The 16,556-nt window shown below is 50.0% G+C and overlaps 1 protein-coding gene across 3 annotated transcripts in view; it reads left to right on the top strand.

Annotated features, from left to right (window-relative positions):
• The window catches only part of PRKCA (protein kinase C alpha), a 402,290-nt gene that overhangs the window by 326,457 nt on the left and 59,277 nt on the right, over positions 1-16,556 (top strand). For all 3 annotated transcript variants that reach the window (XM_073235816.1, XM_036997046.2, XM_036997045.2), the window contains 2 exons: positions 15,054-15,191; positions 15,955-16,128. In XM_073235816.1, the coding sequence (XP_073091917.1) occupies positions 15,054-15,191; positions 15,955-16,128 (312 nt within the window). The remainder of the gene's footprint in view (positions 1-15,053; positions 15,192-15,954; positions 16,129-16,556) is intronic.

Raw genomic sequence — 16,556 nt, 5'->3', positions numbered from 1 at the left:
TCCTCAAAGGCCCCCTCCTGCCCTGGAGACCAGCTTTAACAGCAGGGTGCCTGTGGACTGCTCAGCCAAGTCCCCTGGGGGCTGGGACACCCCCATCTCACCTCTTGTTTGCAAGAGGCCCTGCTTGTCCCTGTGCTACATCTCTGCCCCTTTCCTGTCATGAATCTCTTTCTGATGTAACAGCCTGGCAGCAGTGACTGAGCTCTGGCTGCACCCTGGTCACTGTAGGAATGGAGGGCTCTCTGCACAGGAGGAGGTAGGGAGTTTTAGTCCATTTTATGGACCAAGAAACTGAGACCTTGGGGAAGCCAATGGCACTGTAACTGATTTTTCCTGTCCATATGTGGTGGACTCGAATCCCATGCTCTTCACCATTGGCAGCCCAGAGAATAACCCAGGACAGTGCAGCTGCCACCAGTCTGGGAAGTGGGTGGCCCATTGAGCTGTAATCAGGTACCTCCTTTTTAAAAACTGGTGTGGTTTAAAATGCTCAGTGGAGATAGGATGAAATCAATGGTCATGGAAATTTTGTGCTAAATTTAATTACAGTCGGCCCCACTTTCAAAATGCTTGCCGCTGTCAATTAGAGACAAGCTTAAATTGAGTAATTGAGCAAATGTGTCCAGGATTTGGGGGAAAGGATCATTTTTTTCTGTTTTTACTGCCGTGCAGTTGCAGGGTCAAGCCCCTTTCGTGCCCAGTCCTGCTCACCTTTCCTGCAGCAGCCACAAGCTATGCAGGAAAGTGTCTGGAACTTTCACCCAGGGATCTGGGCTTTGTTACTAGTTATGGTTCAGTTGTGGAGTGTTTTCTTTTCTTTCTCGATTGATTTCAGGAGCTGCTGTTCTGTGATCATTTAGCTCCAATTGGATTTCCCCGGTGGCGGCTTTTTCACTGAATTCGGCCCTCATGCAACTATTGCCATTTCTCATTATTTCCCAGGTTTTTCTGTGTGTTTCTACCTCTAAATAAACACGGGGGCTCTCTCAGACTACCCCAGGGCCCTTGCACCCCTCACTGCCCCCCTTTCCCCACTTCGTGCAACTCTGACTTGCAAAATCTGGGCTCAGTCCAAGGTTTGGGAAGAGATTTAGGAGACAGGTCTAGAACAGGTCAGGATTTTGTTTACTAGAAATCACACAGAGACTATAAAACACACTTCCGGCATTAGTACATAATCTGTTGGCATTTTGCAAAAGCCTGCTCTCACATTAGAGATCTGAGTCATCTTCCTATAAGGATGTAGCTGGGAAGATACCGTCTGTGTCTTGTTCTTGGTATTTTGCAGCATTTATAGAAACTTCATCTCTGTTGGCCAGGCATGTGAACCTTTGACGTTTCTGTTAAGAGTCCAGTCAAAATGTAGGCGTCTAGAAATTAAACACCACAAGAGGGCAGTCAAGATTCACAAATAAAAGACGCCAGGAACACCTGCACAGGGTAGTTAGGAATGTGTCTGCATCTTAATTTATTTTCTGATGGACTTAAAGATCAGGTTACCCCTTTATGCTCCCAATTGTTCCTTGGTTTTATGGAATCACCAGGGCACCAAAAGCAAGAAGGCAAGGGTGTCTCAAGGTCTGTGTGACTCCTGCCATCTCTTCGGGCTTGCATGGGTCCAAGCCCATTTCATATCTACTCTGCTCTCTTAGCAGCAGAGAATTCCCCACTTCTAAGCAATATTGCTGACAGTCGGGAAAACCATCTCCCTTGACAGCACCCAGGAGTTCCTGTGGTTCCTGCCCCTGCCACGGCCAACTCATACAGCCAGCACGGTGTTGATACCAAAGGGAACATTCCTAGCAGGAGAGGGATATAGGTTTCAAAAAATTACTGAGAGCCAGAAGCACTCTAACAATAACATGCTAGTCCGTATCCGCTCACGTCAGGCCTTCCTCCAAGGTGGGCATCAGACAAAAGTGTACTGTCAGCGCCCTGGTGAGAGAAGGACCGTCTTTTTGCAGATGGAAAAGCTAAGGGTGGGTTTTTGGTCCTGGGTCCTGACTAAGACTGCCCTCTGAGCAGCTGAGGAAATCTAAGCACAGCAGACTTCCCAGGCCCTATTTAGCGGGTAAGACCAGCAGTTCTGCCTCAGCCTCATAACCTTGGGTCAGCCAGCCTAAGATGTGTCAGCAGCTAGTGAACAAATGGGGGAAACTGGGGGAAACTTGGTTAGCTGTAAAGAAAACAGCACCGCAGGATACTAGAGGTGTGTAATTCTCAAGATGAGAAAAGCAAGCACGTTGTATTTTCCACATCGGGCAAAGTGCTCACAGGTCACGGATCCCACATGGTTGCTATGACAACAGGCCTGCCGGCTTCCTGGGAATTCAACAATGGCAGCAGCCTAAGTGGATGTGTCCTTAAAAATATTCCTTATTAAGAAAATGACTTCTGTGATTTCCTTTCATTTCTGCTCTACTGAGTAAACTTTACTCACCATGTTTTTGACTGGGAAACAACTTTTCTGGTACTAGTCAGTTTATCAAGCATTGTGGAAGAGACAGATTCATGGTTCCATGCTCCTGGTCTGAGAGGTGAGCAAGGAGATGCATATGTTTCATTGAAATCTAACTACAATGAGGCTGAAGGATTTGAGAACCTGCGTGGTACAGGGCAACAGAAGGCAAATTCTCGCCGCTGCCTGGTGTTGTAAATAAGGTTTCATTGGAACACTCACACTCATTCAGTCATGTGGCCTTCACACTACAATGGCACGTTGGGTACTTACAACAGAGACAGTATTTGGCTTGCAAGGCCAAAATATTTACAGTCTCTCTTTACAGAAGATCCTTGCCTGTCCTTGACATAGGAGGATGAGCCCTGAATTCAAAGACCAGAGTTCTGGATGCAGAGCCCAGAGAGGAAAATTGAGACACATCACTTAGCCTCTGGGCCTCAGTCTCCTCATCTGTAACGTGGGTGACCTGATTAGCTTATCTTCATATTCCATTCACATACTGAAAGCTCCATCACCCCTGTGCTGTGGGTAAATGATGGTGTGGATAAAATGAGAGTTTCTGTGGCCAGGATTCTCACCTGGCCCTGGCTGACTAGCTCACTGCACACCTGTGGGCAATACATGGCTGTTGACTTTATAAAAACAGCTCCGCCCAGTGCTCTGGGCACAGCACGGTGGCAGGGCTGCAAGGCTGCAGGAGAGCAGAGCAGAGGCTGGAGTGGTGGCAGCGCCGAGGACAGAGGCCTGGAGGATGGCTGTGCGGGACAGCTGTGCAGAGAGGCCCAGAGGATGGCTGTGCGGACAGAGGGGCCCAGAGGCAGAGACTGGCTTGCTGCATGCAGACTCGCTCTGAGTGAATGGGATTTTAGTGACCTGCCACCTGGAAATAAAGTTGGGTATAACCCTTTCACCCCAAGAATGTTTTGCTGTCCATTTCTTTGGTCACACTGAATCCACAGCAAACTTGCCCGGGGCTGAAACCCATTGGCAAGACAATTGGCGAAAGTCAGCAGGGTTCAGTGTTGACCAAGGAAAAAGACAGGCTGCCCTTATGGAAGGGGTGCTTCAGCGGGCTGCCCCTGTGAATGGGGAGACAGTGGATTGTCCCCCAAAGGGTATGTGGTCTGAGGTGGCTTGCCCCCTAGAGGACTGGGCCCCACCCCAGGACTGGAGGCAAGTGGAGGTGACACCTGAGGCAGTAGGGGTGACCCTTGGTATAATAAGTAGATCCTTTGAGAAGCAGAGTGCCCGGGAGGCAGCGGGGACTGTGGGTTGGCTGCTTATCACAGTATTAAAAAAGTCTACAGAGGAGACCCAAGAAAGGGCAGCGCAAGAGTGCGAGCTGCAAACCTCTGTGGATGCCCTGAGGAAGGAGATGGCCTTGATGCGGGAGGAGGCAGCACAAGAGTCCTGGCAGCAAGGTGCCATTGGAGGCGAGACGGCAGCGCTGCCAGGTGTTTTGAAGGAGGAAGAGGCCATCAAGGAAAAAGACAAACTCCCGAGGGAAGCACAGGCGTAGGTGGCACGAGAACATCAGCTGTGAAGCATGAGCTGAAGGTAAAAGACCTGAAGACTGACTGAGTTAGCACTGTTGCGAGGCCCTGTAGCAGAAGAGGCACTTGGGAGTGGAGAGAAAGGTGCCGTCAGCCCCAGAAATGAAGGAGCTGGGGGAGGATGAAGGGGTAGTGCCAGAGGCACAGGCCCCTCCTATATTGAAAGCACGCCCAATGGTTGTAAAAAAAATAAAGACCAAGAAGCTGCAAGTTCCCCAAGGAGAGGAGCAGCCCCCTCCCCAGGTCAGGGAGCACTCTATGGTCCACCCCTGTACTCAGGCTGAGCCGGGGGCTGTGGGACTTAGGGGTGGATGGAATTGTTCTGTCGGGATCAGAGATGGGAAAGCTGTCTTCCCTGACAGTGCAGCCGCCTTGAGGCAGCGATTACAAAATGCGAGGTGACACGTACAGTAGCTGAAGCAACGAGAACCTGGAAAGAAATAAGACCTGTTACAGAAGGAATTTGAGGGGCCCTGTGAGGGTCACAAGGACCCATATGTGGGTTGATTTGATACTGGCAGGAGTAGATGGAAGGAAATTAGATGGGAAGCCAAATAGGATCTTACTAGAGCTATGGCAACAACTGAAACCAGAGCAGCGGTTCCAGCCATTAAGACCAAAGAGGCAGAGAAGAATGTTTGAGCTTCCTTGCACAGGGACCATTGCAGAGGACTAAGGGCACATGGATTGAGAGGAGAGAATCCTGGAGGGGTGGAGTGTGGATAAAATGAGAGTTCCTGTGGCCAGGATTCTCACCTGGCCCTGGGTGACTAGCTCACTGCACACCTGTGGGCAATGCATGGCTGTTGACTCTATAAAGAGCGCTGCCCAGTGCTCTGGGTGCAACACAGTGGCAGGGCTGCAAGGCTGCAGGAGAGCAGAGCAGAGGCTGGAGTGGTAGCAGTGCTGAGGACAGCTGTGCAGGACGGCTGTGTGGACAGAGGGGCCCAGAGGCAGAGACCCGCTTGCTGCATGCAGACTCGCTCTGAGTGAACGGGATTTTAGTGACTGACCTGCCACCTGGAAATAACTCTTTCACCCCAAGAATGTTTTGCTGTCGATTTCTTTGGTCACACTGAATCCATAACAAACTTGCCCAGGGCTGAAACCCATTGGCAAGACAGATGGCATCCCAGATGGGGCAGCTCCCAGCACAGGGGATGCTCCTCTGTGGGATGGTCCAGGGTCCCAGTTCGAGGACCAGTCTAAAGTAGCATCCTTCCCCTTCCTCTGCCAGTGCTGCCGTGGCCAGGCTCAGTGGGCAGAGGGAGGCGTTAGCCCTCTAGACCTCATGTCTTCACCTGTACCAAGGCAGGTCACACCTTCCCAAGGACCTCCCTATGGCTGACAGTCTGGTTCCGAGGAACTCCTTGCAGTTGCCAGCAGGAGAATGAATGATACACACCTGGGATTTGCAGTCCACCTGTGATCCCCAACTGCAGAGAAAACTCCAGTGGGCAGGTGTTGACTCTTGTGTAGGGGAGGAATCACCTGGCCTCATGCCTCCAGGTCACAGGTGCAGATTGCATTGTCAAATGCAATGGGGGGTGGCAGAGGGGGAGTACTATTAGAAATCCCAACCAGGAAATTAGGCACAACGGCCTGACACACCCAAGGTCCTGCCTTCAGGAATTAGACTGTTGACTCTTTGGGTTTTCCTCATTTCTCCCTGACTTTCTTTGGCACGGTCAGATTAAAGTGCCTGGCCTCAGGCACCAACCTCCGTAATACCTGTGCCTCTTGACCACAGCTCCACATCAGGAATCTGTCCTGCGGAGATCAGGGACTGCTCCCGAGTCCACTCTCTTGCCAGCTTGCCGAGGCACAAGGTGTTGAGGCCGGGAAAGCAGCCTCATTCCGAAAGCCAGCAGACTGAGAAGGTGGCAGACTAATGTCCTAAAGCCCCATCTTAACTCAGGGTTGATCTCAAGCTGCTCGTATGCCAGAGGAGGCCGAGCAGGTGGGGAATCAGGTAGGGAGAGACCGAAGCCCCCAGGCATCTGGGCGCCAGCAAGGGTCAGAGGAGAGCTGAGAAACTCCCTTGGTTGGTTGGTCGGCTCTTCCTGGCCTGGGTCTGGGCACCGTGTTCTAAAACTCTCTGACATGGCAATCACTATTCGTTATGTATATTTCCCAATCTTCTGTGGGGAGGCAAGCTTCAGGTAAGGAGGTATTTGCAGAAATCTCAAAGTGGAAGCAAAATGCCTTTTGATGATTAACAAGCCTGCGTGCAGAGCTGAGCAGAAAGAAACCTTTTCCTTTTTTTCCTTTTGACCCTAAGGTTAAGATAGCAGAGGAGACAAATAGAGTATGCAGGCAGAGATGCCAACCTTCTTCTATCTGTTACAGGATGTGCCTAGAGATTTGGACAACAAAATTGTTCATCCACACGTTATTGAAAACAGTGAAAATTGGAACCAACCTAGCTGTCCAACAATTGGGGAATGGTTAGATAAACTGCAATAGTGCCAAACAATGGGTGTTATGTAGTCACTAAAATCATGTGGGAGAATAGTGCTTATAACATAAAAAGAAGTTCACCTATTAAGGAAAGCAGGTCACAAGCAATATAATTCTCAATATGTCAAAGAAGAAGACATGAAAAGAGAATTAGAAGAAGGTAGTAAGAAGAGTGGGAGGGAACACATACCACAGGAAGGGGAGCACATTGAAGCCTGTGTTAAAGCATCACCTGAGCAGAGACAGGAACCCATCATGTGCCTGTCTGGGTCTAAGGAAGTAGAAAGTACAAATTATTTAGCCAGGTAACAGCAAGCATTTTACTCTGGCTGTGTTGCCCAGGGGACTGTACTGGCCATTAAATAGCATCATCTTAGCCAGTTACCTGATTACTGAGTAGGAGGTAATAGATGTTACAGCGTTTGGCTTGTTAGCAATACCCAGGCCATACCCTATAGCGGCATCAGTGAGTACACCTTCCCACTTGCTCTGTGATTTTCCTCTCCTGAAACCACTGGATTTCTCATACCTAACGTTGCAGAGGGTACAGGTGAATACCTTAGCAGTGAGATGCTGTGCTGAGAGCCTTGCTTGTATTTGGTGTAGCTATTTCCATTTGCTACCCATGCCTTAGTTTATGGAGCAGCAAAACACCGTCAGTCTGATGTTGCAGGGTTGTTCAGATACACCCAGAATACAGAACATTTTCATTATAGAAAAGAAAAAATTATAGAAGAATCCACAGTTTATACATTTGCCCCTACAGTTGGCCGTTGTCTACCCTTGAAATCATAGAAGTAGGAAGAACCTTCCACTCTGTTGGGTTTATCTTTCTACACTTTGCAGACATCTTTTATAAATATATTCATCAAAGCCATATTTTCTGTTATGCTAGGAGATACCACATTATTGAAGACATATTCACAAAATAAGTACAAATGGGCACATTGTACAAGGGACTGTAGTTAAACATAAGAGGCATACTTCAGAGGATTTCCCAAAGGTTCTTTGACTCTAGGATAGACCCACTGAGATGCTTGGAATTCAGTTTAAGTCTCTGCATTCTTACTATAGATGAATCTTTGGGCTTGGATTCCTTGAAGATAAGCCATCTCCTCTGGAAGAAACCGGGCAGGGTGCTGTTGTATTAGAGGCTGGTGATTTATGACTGTACTCTTCCCCCGTGTCTTTTTTCTGTTTTCCCACATAAGCAAAGCTAACATTTAATCATACAAAATTCAAAAATTGCAGTGTCTGTGGTATTAGGTTAAACCATTTGGAATTGTTATTACTGTGCGTCAGATTGTCACATCTCAGCAGTTGCAAATAGTCCTACATAATACAAAATGAATGTCTCCTGCAGTCTGATCCCTCATAAGTATGCAGTGTCATAGTTTGGCACACACATCTCCTCAGTTTTAATTTTAAAACCCCCCAATAGCTGAATGTGGAGAGCTTCTCAAAATGCACACCGACAGCTCCTCAGACACGGGTGTAAAACACACACACACACACACACACACACACACACACACACACACACACACACATCAATCTCAACCTGCAAAAATTTGGACTTGCCATACACAAATTCACTTTGGTGTCCTTTACAGAAAGGCCACCAAAGGAGTTCTTTAAATTGTAGACACCTCCAGTGATTGCAGACTGTTACAACTTTTTAAGGTCTTATCCATTATATAAAACGAGACATGTCGATTATTAGTACATTTTCTGATGTGGAGAGATCACTTCCTGTCCTCACAACCTGGTCGTCCAGTAAGCATCATGGCGCCGGCTTGACCTAATGCTAATGTGCCATCTTCCAAGGAACCTAAACCTCCTGGAATCTGGGTTATTTAATCATAGCCAATAAACCATGCTGTGTTTTAGGGTAATGTTTTTTATTAAAGAGCATACTAAAGCTTCAGCATTTAAAGTCACTTTATTCTGTTTTTACAACACGATATATTTGTTTGACCTTTATTTCCTCTTTAACAACTTTCTATGCCATTTTAATAAGTCAAGGTCTTTTCCTGTGAGGTCCTTGTCCCTTAGGGGGCTACAAGAGATGTTCTGGAAATGAGGGTGAGCAGCTGGGGTTCAGACCCATTTCCTCCCCTGCGCCAGCTGCAACAGTATGTGGAGGTGTGGAAGTCGGGCATCTGCCTCGCCCTCCCCACAGGTCCCAAGCTCCTATATATCTGTAGGATATATATGTCTATATGGCTTGCAGGGTTTCCGGGCTGTGAGTCAGCCAGGCAAAGCCCTGACCCAGGCGACCTGCAGTTGCTCACAGGGGCCTTCCGTTGCAGTCAGGGAGCAAGTGTGCACCAGGAGCTCTAGGGCAGTGCCAACAGTGTCTCCTTCCTGGGCAGAGGAAGGGAGACCAAGGTGACAGGTGTGGTGTGAGGTGCTGTGCTGGGGGCCTTCCCAGAGGCTCCCCACGTCAGCTTACTACCACTGTATCACAGGTGAGGAGCCCGAGGCCCAGGCAGTGTGGTCTGTGAGCCACACAGCAAATATGGGGAAGGCCTCAATCGGGCCCAAGCTCTTTGGAACTCATGTCTGGGGCTCTTTCCGGAGTTGCTACTGATTTTATGTGATCACTGAAGATTGTTGAAGGCAGAAATTGTCTAAGACCTCTGAGTACGAGAGGGATGTCTGGAGAAGCATCCCAGCTGTCTCAGAGCAGCACATCTCAAGCTCAGATGTGCGGTGGGGGGTCGCCCAGGCGCCTACTAGAACTGCGTGTCTGACTCTGTCAGTCGAGGGCCGGGCCCAAGAATCTGCATTTCTGACACGTCTCCAGGTGATGGCAGTGCAGCTGGTGCACAGACCACTCTGAGCAGCAGGGACACAGGCCACGGCATCTTTGGAATTAAGTTCTCTAGAGGAGAGGCCAGTTCCTGAAGATCTGGTTTCTCCAGCACCTGGCCCCATGTCCAGGCATGACAAGCATGCAGCTACTCGTGGAATAAACAAACAAATGTTCTAAATTCACACAAGGATCCCAAGTTCAACAAGAAATGTGTCCTGAGCTGGATTGTGCCAGGGCTCCACGAGGCTGTCTTGGGAAAATAGAGATAACCGAAAAGGAAGAAGTAAGAGAGGCACCAAGCTCTGGGCACTCACTGGGTCCCGCTGACTGCGCCATACATGCCTGCGGCGGGAAGGTCGCCGGCAGAAGGTCCGTTTTACAGATGAAGGACCAGGGGCCTGCAGTGGCTAGGGGGCTTGTCCACGGCCACAGCCAGTGGGTGCCACGGTCGGGGTCCACACCCCGCGCTCTTGGCAGCTGCTCTCTGAGGAAGCTGGCACACATCGTCTGAGCAGAGAGAGCGTTCCACCTGGCGGAGGAGGGCTGCTCAGGAGGCTGGCGGTACTGCAAGCATGGATATCGCAAGCGTGTATCTCATTCCATCAACTTGCTTTATGTGACTGTTGGGGGCGAATGAGATCCAATGAACTCAAGATTCGGGACTTGCCGGCAAGGAGCATTACCAGTGGGCTCGTATGTGCTTTCGGTCCCCAGCCTGGCTGATGCTCTTCTCTCTCCTGTGAACATCAATCTTCAGGACACATTCTGCTTTTCACGTCTGTGGTTAGAATTCCCATTTGCTCACGTCCCCTGGCAGGGTGTCTGGGTGTGCTGGGCCGCGTCTGCGTTGCTGTAGTGAAGGATGTCAGCACACTTGTCACGATGCCGCCTCTAGTTTGCTGAAACCCACAGTCAGGCTATTGGCTTCAGCTTTATCCCTAGACCCATATTGATTTTATTTGCACTCCTGGCGAAGCCTGAATTACATTCAGACAACCAGAGTTATGTCAACAATATGCAGGCGGGGAAGGGCAGTGTCTCCGAGCTAGATTGTGCCGGGAGACTAGTTGCCAAACAACCCATTAAAAAGCTGAAAGAAAGAAATGCCAGCTTAGGGACTCCCTGGTGCTCTTCATCAGAGATCCCAGCTGGCACGTGGGCAGGCAGGCCTTCTCAGAGGAATGTCACTTCAGAGAAACTTCCAAGGGTGTGGCCCAGCTACCTAGTGTGGCCTCCGGGGAGGCTCACCAAGTGGCGACCTCCCCAAAGGCAGGGACACCCTCCCAGCATCTATGGGACACCCACCCAGTCTGTGGCTGTGCAGCATGACCAGCGATTGCTTGAAAGGAGAAGTTCTGATTACATATGAACATCTACATGCACAGGGTCCAGGGTCAATAATCTGAATCAAGCCTCCTGATGACGGCTTTTCTGTATCATTCGGCAGCTGGCTGGCTCATCGTGGCTGCAGGTTGACTGTGCGGTTTATAATTTGGCCTCTTTGAATTCCGTCAGTCCTAGTGCTTAATGAAGACGTGAGTTTTCATATGAATGAGATGCTCGGTGCGTGTCTGACTATGTGCCCAGTTCAGTGCTTGGCCTAAAGACACAAAGATGAGCCAGGTGGCCCCCAGCCCCCAGGATCTCACCGTCCAGTGAGGAAGGCAGAGCAGGAAAGGCTGGAAGGAGGTGCACACATCCGTTTAGGTTCCCCAGAAGCAAACTGCCACAGGCTTTGGAGACCAAACGGTTCACTGGGAAGGGATGTGACACGGAACGCAGGAAGCCCACCGGGGCCATGCCCGTTATCCAGCTGGTCCCCACAGCGGGCACACTGCAGCTCCGTCTGGCTGGGGAGATGGGGAGACAGGCTGGAACACGGTCTCTCTGGATGAACAGGACAGCAAGGCCCCTGTGGGAAGGGCGAGCAAAGCCCCAGGGCAGGAGCAGTGCTGTGTGGCTGGGGCCGGTGCAGGGGGGCAGGGACAGGGTTGGAGACAGACCCTCACTGCCCCCCGCCCACCACCCCGGACCCCAGGTCTCCTCCTCATCCACTGTGAGGACTCGGCCTTTTTGTCTCCACCAGATGGGAAGCCGGAGGGCAGGGACAGGATCCCACCGAACAGGATCCCTCCAGGGAATATATAGAAGGAGGCAGAGGAAGAGGGAGACCTGGGGGGTCTGCTGGGGCCTTGGCGTGGCCTGCTGATAGGTTAGCTATAGACTGATGGCAAGAGGCATTAAATGAACAAACCATAAATATTTACGAGGTGCAATACGAGCTGTTAAGACCAGTGTGCTGTGAGGGAAAATAGCAAGAAGTCTCTGGGGAGGGGGTGGCTGAGCAATGGCAGGTAAGTGGGGACCTGGAGGCAGGGAGAAGTCGGCCAGGTGAGGGGGTAAGGGGACACTACAGGCACAGACTCCGCAGACAGCACTCGGCTTGAGGGGTGTGGCCAAGGGGGTCTGAAAATGGGCTGGAGGTTGAGGCCGGGGTATAGACCACCCTCCTGGGGGTCCTCTGCCTTCCCTGCCCTCAGGCCTCCCCACAGGTCCCCCGCAGCACAGGTGCTAAGGTTGTCCACTGGCTGTCTCCTCCAACCCCACTGTTAACTGGACCCAGGTTGTGAGAGAGACTTGCCCAAAGTCAGGCCTGGACCACTGAGACTTTGATGTGGTATTTTCCATGGTGGAAGAGCTGCTTTTGAAGACTCAGCCCTGGGGATGGCATTGAGCCACTCAGCAGCAAGGCCTGCAGGTGGCAGCGTAGAACTGGCTCTGGAAGCGTTTCTTTGGGGGAAATGTGGAAGAAAGGCCACTCGGTTTGCAGGACAGCTGTGTGAAGACCTCCAGGCTGCTCTTATCTCAGGGTTGGTTCAGGCTGGAGAGAAACCCATTCCCACCCTCTGGGCCAGACCGTGAGAAACCAGCCCTCTGACTGTGAATGTGGTGGGTGAGGCCAGCCTGGCCTGTCTCCTTCCCAACCAGCCCTCTGCTCCACCAGCCACATGAAACCCACCTGTGCTTCTGGCTAAAGAGACACGAGAAAGGAATCTTGTGTCTCTTCCCTGTCCTGTGTCACCTCTTGGGAACATGAGTCTTCTTTGTCCCAAACATCACAGTTGATTTCAGAAGAGCGCAAGATCATATTGCAGTTGGGGTCAGAAGTGCTCAAATGCAAATGCTTTCCTTGTAAATTGATGTCCCATTGGGTATTACCTTTTCCCTATAACCAGACTAAGGGCAGAGCACAAAACTCACAAAAACTGTTCGGTATTGGCCACCAGTGAGGACAGTATGTGAAAAGCCCCGGATCCATTCCGGGAGCCGTCACCAACATCCCACGCTCCCTCCTGCACTGTCTGCGGGGCTGCAGCGACAGAGAAGGAAGGACAGTGACTTCAGGAATGCCAAACAAGTCGGGAGCATCTGCTCAGGACCGCATGCTACGCACAGATGGAAGCTGGGCTCACATCCGCAGCTGGAATCGCAGCTTCATCCCGTGAAGATGCTCTCGGCTGTTTCAAGCACCTTAGAATGAGTGCATCGTGTTTGAGTCTTTTCAGATGCACCTGTAATGTTCCTGACGAAATGAAATTTCTTTGTGTCTCTGATAGCTTTTTTTCTTTGTATAAATCAGAACAGAATAGAATGGCCCAGCCAGTGTTCTCATCTCAGACTTGCTTATGATTCACTGAAGTTTAGACATAAACCAGAAGGGTGGTGACTTGGAGTCACACCTGGGGCAGATGTCTGGAGGATGGGGCTGGTGCAGTGGCTGAGGGGTCTTCAGGTAACCCAGGTGGTTACAACCTGGCTGTTTCTCACAAGCCTATCTTAAAACGCCTTCCACCCTCTGTTGAAGGGGAGGCCACTTTATGTGTCATTGCGGGTCATGTTTTGTCTTTATAGAGCATCAGTACTTCCAGTGACCCTCCCCACCCCGGGTCCACGTGGGTTTCCCACCAGGCACTGACAACAGGAGTAGAGTTCAACTGTGTTAAATGCCTGCAACCCTGAAGCCAAGAAGTTCGGCCACCTGTTGTCCATATTTTAGTGTCTCTGCTTGAGCGGGCCTGCTCGAGTCATCAGAGCATGCCCTCAAGCCCTGATGTTTGATCCCTGTACCAAGGAGTTATTTTTATTAGAGAAAACCATCGCTGTGTTGTACACATTCAGGCTTCTGATGAACACATTCAGGCTTCATTTCTTTATTCATTCAACCAAAATGCCAAGCGCTGTGCTGGGGCCGGAGACCCAGAGATGGCTGATGGGGGTTCTCCTGCTAACGCAAAGCCTCATAACAGAGCCTGACACAAGGTGGCTCAGTTAGTAATTATGAGGTGAAGGGATGTGTTGCTCAAAGGAGTACAGAGAATTCCTCAAAAGCCTTCTCCGCAAGTAAAGAAAAAAATGCCAAATCCCCCGTTTTCCCCAAGAGCAAAGAGCCGATGCTGCCAGTGCTTAGGCGGCCCAGGAACAACCTTGAACAGCTTCTTTGCCTCCCGCGCCGGCCTGTTGGTCACCACGTCAGCTTGAGTGGCATCCTGGCACCTGCTTGGAGGCTCAGAGCTGCACTTTGGTCTGCTGCTCTGGGGAGGGGCGTGCACCCTCTCCTTAGGAATGTATCCGGAGCAAGAGTCCTCGCCCTTGGGCTCCGGGCTGTGGCGGTTCAGCCAGCCCCCCGAACACCAGCCTTCCTAGCAGCTGGTGTGTCCAGCACCCGGCTCCTTCACCCTCAGGCACATGCCCAACATGCAGAGTCTCGGAGGAGGTTCTCTGGCCACTCCTGGCTTCTCCGCGTCTCCACGGACTCCTTTGCTGACTGTTAAGGTGTCCCCATGTGATCCCATTCGCCTTTCCCCTTCGGCTGACCCCTCTCCACCTCGGACATGAAACTCTCCCCCATGAGAGTAATGAGGGCCTGGTCTCTCCAGGGCTTTTGGGTGGCATGATTCTAGTTATTAAAACTCAGGTGGGTCACTTATATGCCGCTGACCAATTGTTCTTCAGACTCAGAGGGTGCAGTGAGTTCTGTGTGAAATCAGATTCTGTGTATGTTCTGTGCATATCACCATTTATTTTTATGTGTCCAGCTCTAGACCTACACTTCTGTTCTTTCTGGGCTTTTTAAAGTAGCAGTAAGTCATCCCTACGGCTTGCCATTCAAGCAGCTCCCCTCCAGAGGACACTTCTCTCTGCACGGGTACACGTTTCCTTTGTGCAGACTAATCTTAAATTGGAAAATTTACAAATAAGAAAAAATATCCATACACAGCTTCTTTTTTTAACTGAAGTATAATCAACCCTGTATTCATTTCAAGTGTACAATATAGTGATACGACATTTTTGCACATTACAAAATGCTCACCACGAAAAGCGTAGTTACCCTCTGTCACCATATACAGTATAAATCTTTATTATATTAATTAATGGTTGGGAAGCATCATTTCCCCGAGAAGTTAACTTCCACATCCCAGAACGAGAATCAGCCAGCCCTTGGCAGAGTCCTATGACTTGATTCTTGGTTCCCTGTATACATGTTGTCTTCTCATAGCTAAGAGCAATTTTTTGCTACTTTGTGAATATTGCCCATAGGGTGAGCTTAGCCACTGACAAATGAACAGATCATTCATCTCCTTCAGATTCCTTCCTCAGCCCATCCCACCTCCCAGCAGGCATCAAGCTCAGCTACAACGTTGTCTACCACTTTTCCCTGGAAGAATGACTGATGGTTTTCATCTGTCTGCTTGTTGTTTAGAAAGCCAAGCTTGGCCCTGCTGGTAACAAAGTGATCAGTCCTTCAGAAGACAGGAGGCAGCCTTCCAACAACCTTGACAGAGTGAAACTCACAGACTTCAACTTCCTCATGGTGCTGGGGAAGGGGAGTTTCGGCAAGGTAAGAATGCCCGGCGGGCGCTGCTCTCCCTGAGGTTTCCAGAGCGGCTCTTCAGATTCTCTTCTCTCCATACATGACACCCTACGCGTTTCTCACATATTTCCTGCTTCATTCCATTAAAAACAAGTGTATCCAAAAAACTACAAAGGGTTCACTATATGTCACCAGGTCAGTGTTCTGAACAGAAAGGGTGCCCCAAAATGTTGGTTGAATGAATAATTTCCACGGCTAAAAATCAAATGTTGACTTGTAGTAAGTCAATGTAAATGACTAAGAGGTACTGAGCTGGTTTCTTTAGAGATCAGCCTGTATGTCTACAATTGGCTCCTCTGGCCCCAGATCTCGTGATAGATCCAGGAACTGATTTCAGTCCTGCCTTCTTCGTTATCTTGGTTCCTGACTCATGAGCAGCTTATGAAGGCCAGCCACATTTTTGCCCTAAGGATGCTTCCAGAAAATGTGCATGGTGCAAAACTAATACCAATAATGTCGGGCATTCCTTTAGCAGCCACAGCACCGCCATCGTGTGGCAACAGCCTGCACAGTGTGCCCATGTCGACAGCTTAGAAATTGTACTGCGCCAGAGGAATTGAATTTGCAGTGACATGCAGTATTTCAGAATTCGCACATCAAGTGGAACTTCATGAATATTTCATATTACACATTTCAGAGTGCAGGGACTGTCACGTGGCCCGGTTCCTCCCTACCCCCAGGACCAGACAAATGCTTAGAAGTTTTCAGGTCATTCTTCATCCACTGTCAGGTGATGCTTGCTGACAGGAAGGGAACAGAAGAACTGTACGCTATCAAAATCCTCAAGAAGGACGTGGTGATTCAAGACGACGACGTGGAGTGCACCATGGTGGAAAAGCGAGTCCTGGCTCTGCTCGACAAGCCGCCTTTCCTGACCCAGCTGCACTCCTGCTTCCAGACAGTGGTAAGGACCCAGGGGCATGTGTCCATGGCACGGCACTTTAATATTTAATAACTTCTGTGAAACAGTGATACTGTCTAGAAGAGAGCAGAGGTCAGCTCTTGGTGTGCTCAAGGGCTAGCCCTGAGCCAAACTGTCCTCAGCCTCTGAGTCAACCTCACCCCTGGGGAAAAGGCTGAGGAAAGGACCCCTCAGCCCCGACTGGTCTCTGCCAAGCAGAGGTGCCTTGGGCAACCTCTCTCTCTTGTGCTGTAGGGACATTTGGGCAGCCCCTCCCTTTCATGTGCCGTGCGTAGAGACTTGGCATTAATTCCGTTTAATTCAGCAAACATTTGTATCAAAGGTTTTTTCATACCCGGCAAAGTGTCGAGACTTAAGGGTACAGAAAAAAAAACATAAAATAACTCATACTCCTGGCTTTTCCCAGCTGT

The sequence above is a fragment of the Manis javanica genome, chromosome 4, assembly GCF_040802235.1.
Source record: "Manis javanica isolate MJ-LG chromosome 4, MJ_LKY, whole genome shotgun sequence".
NCBI classification, from domain to species: domain Eukaryota; kingdom Metazoa; phylum Chordata; class Mammalia; order Pholidota; family Manidae; genus Manis; species Manis javanica.
This window is presented reverse-complemented; position numbering and strand designations above follow the sequence as displayed.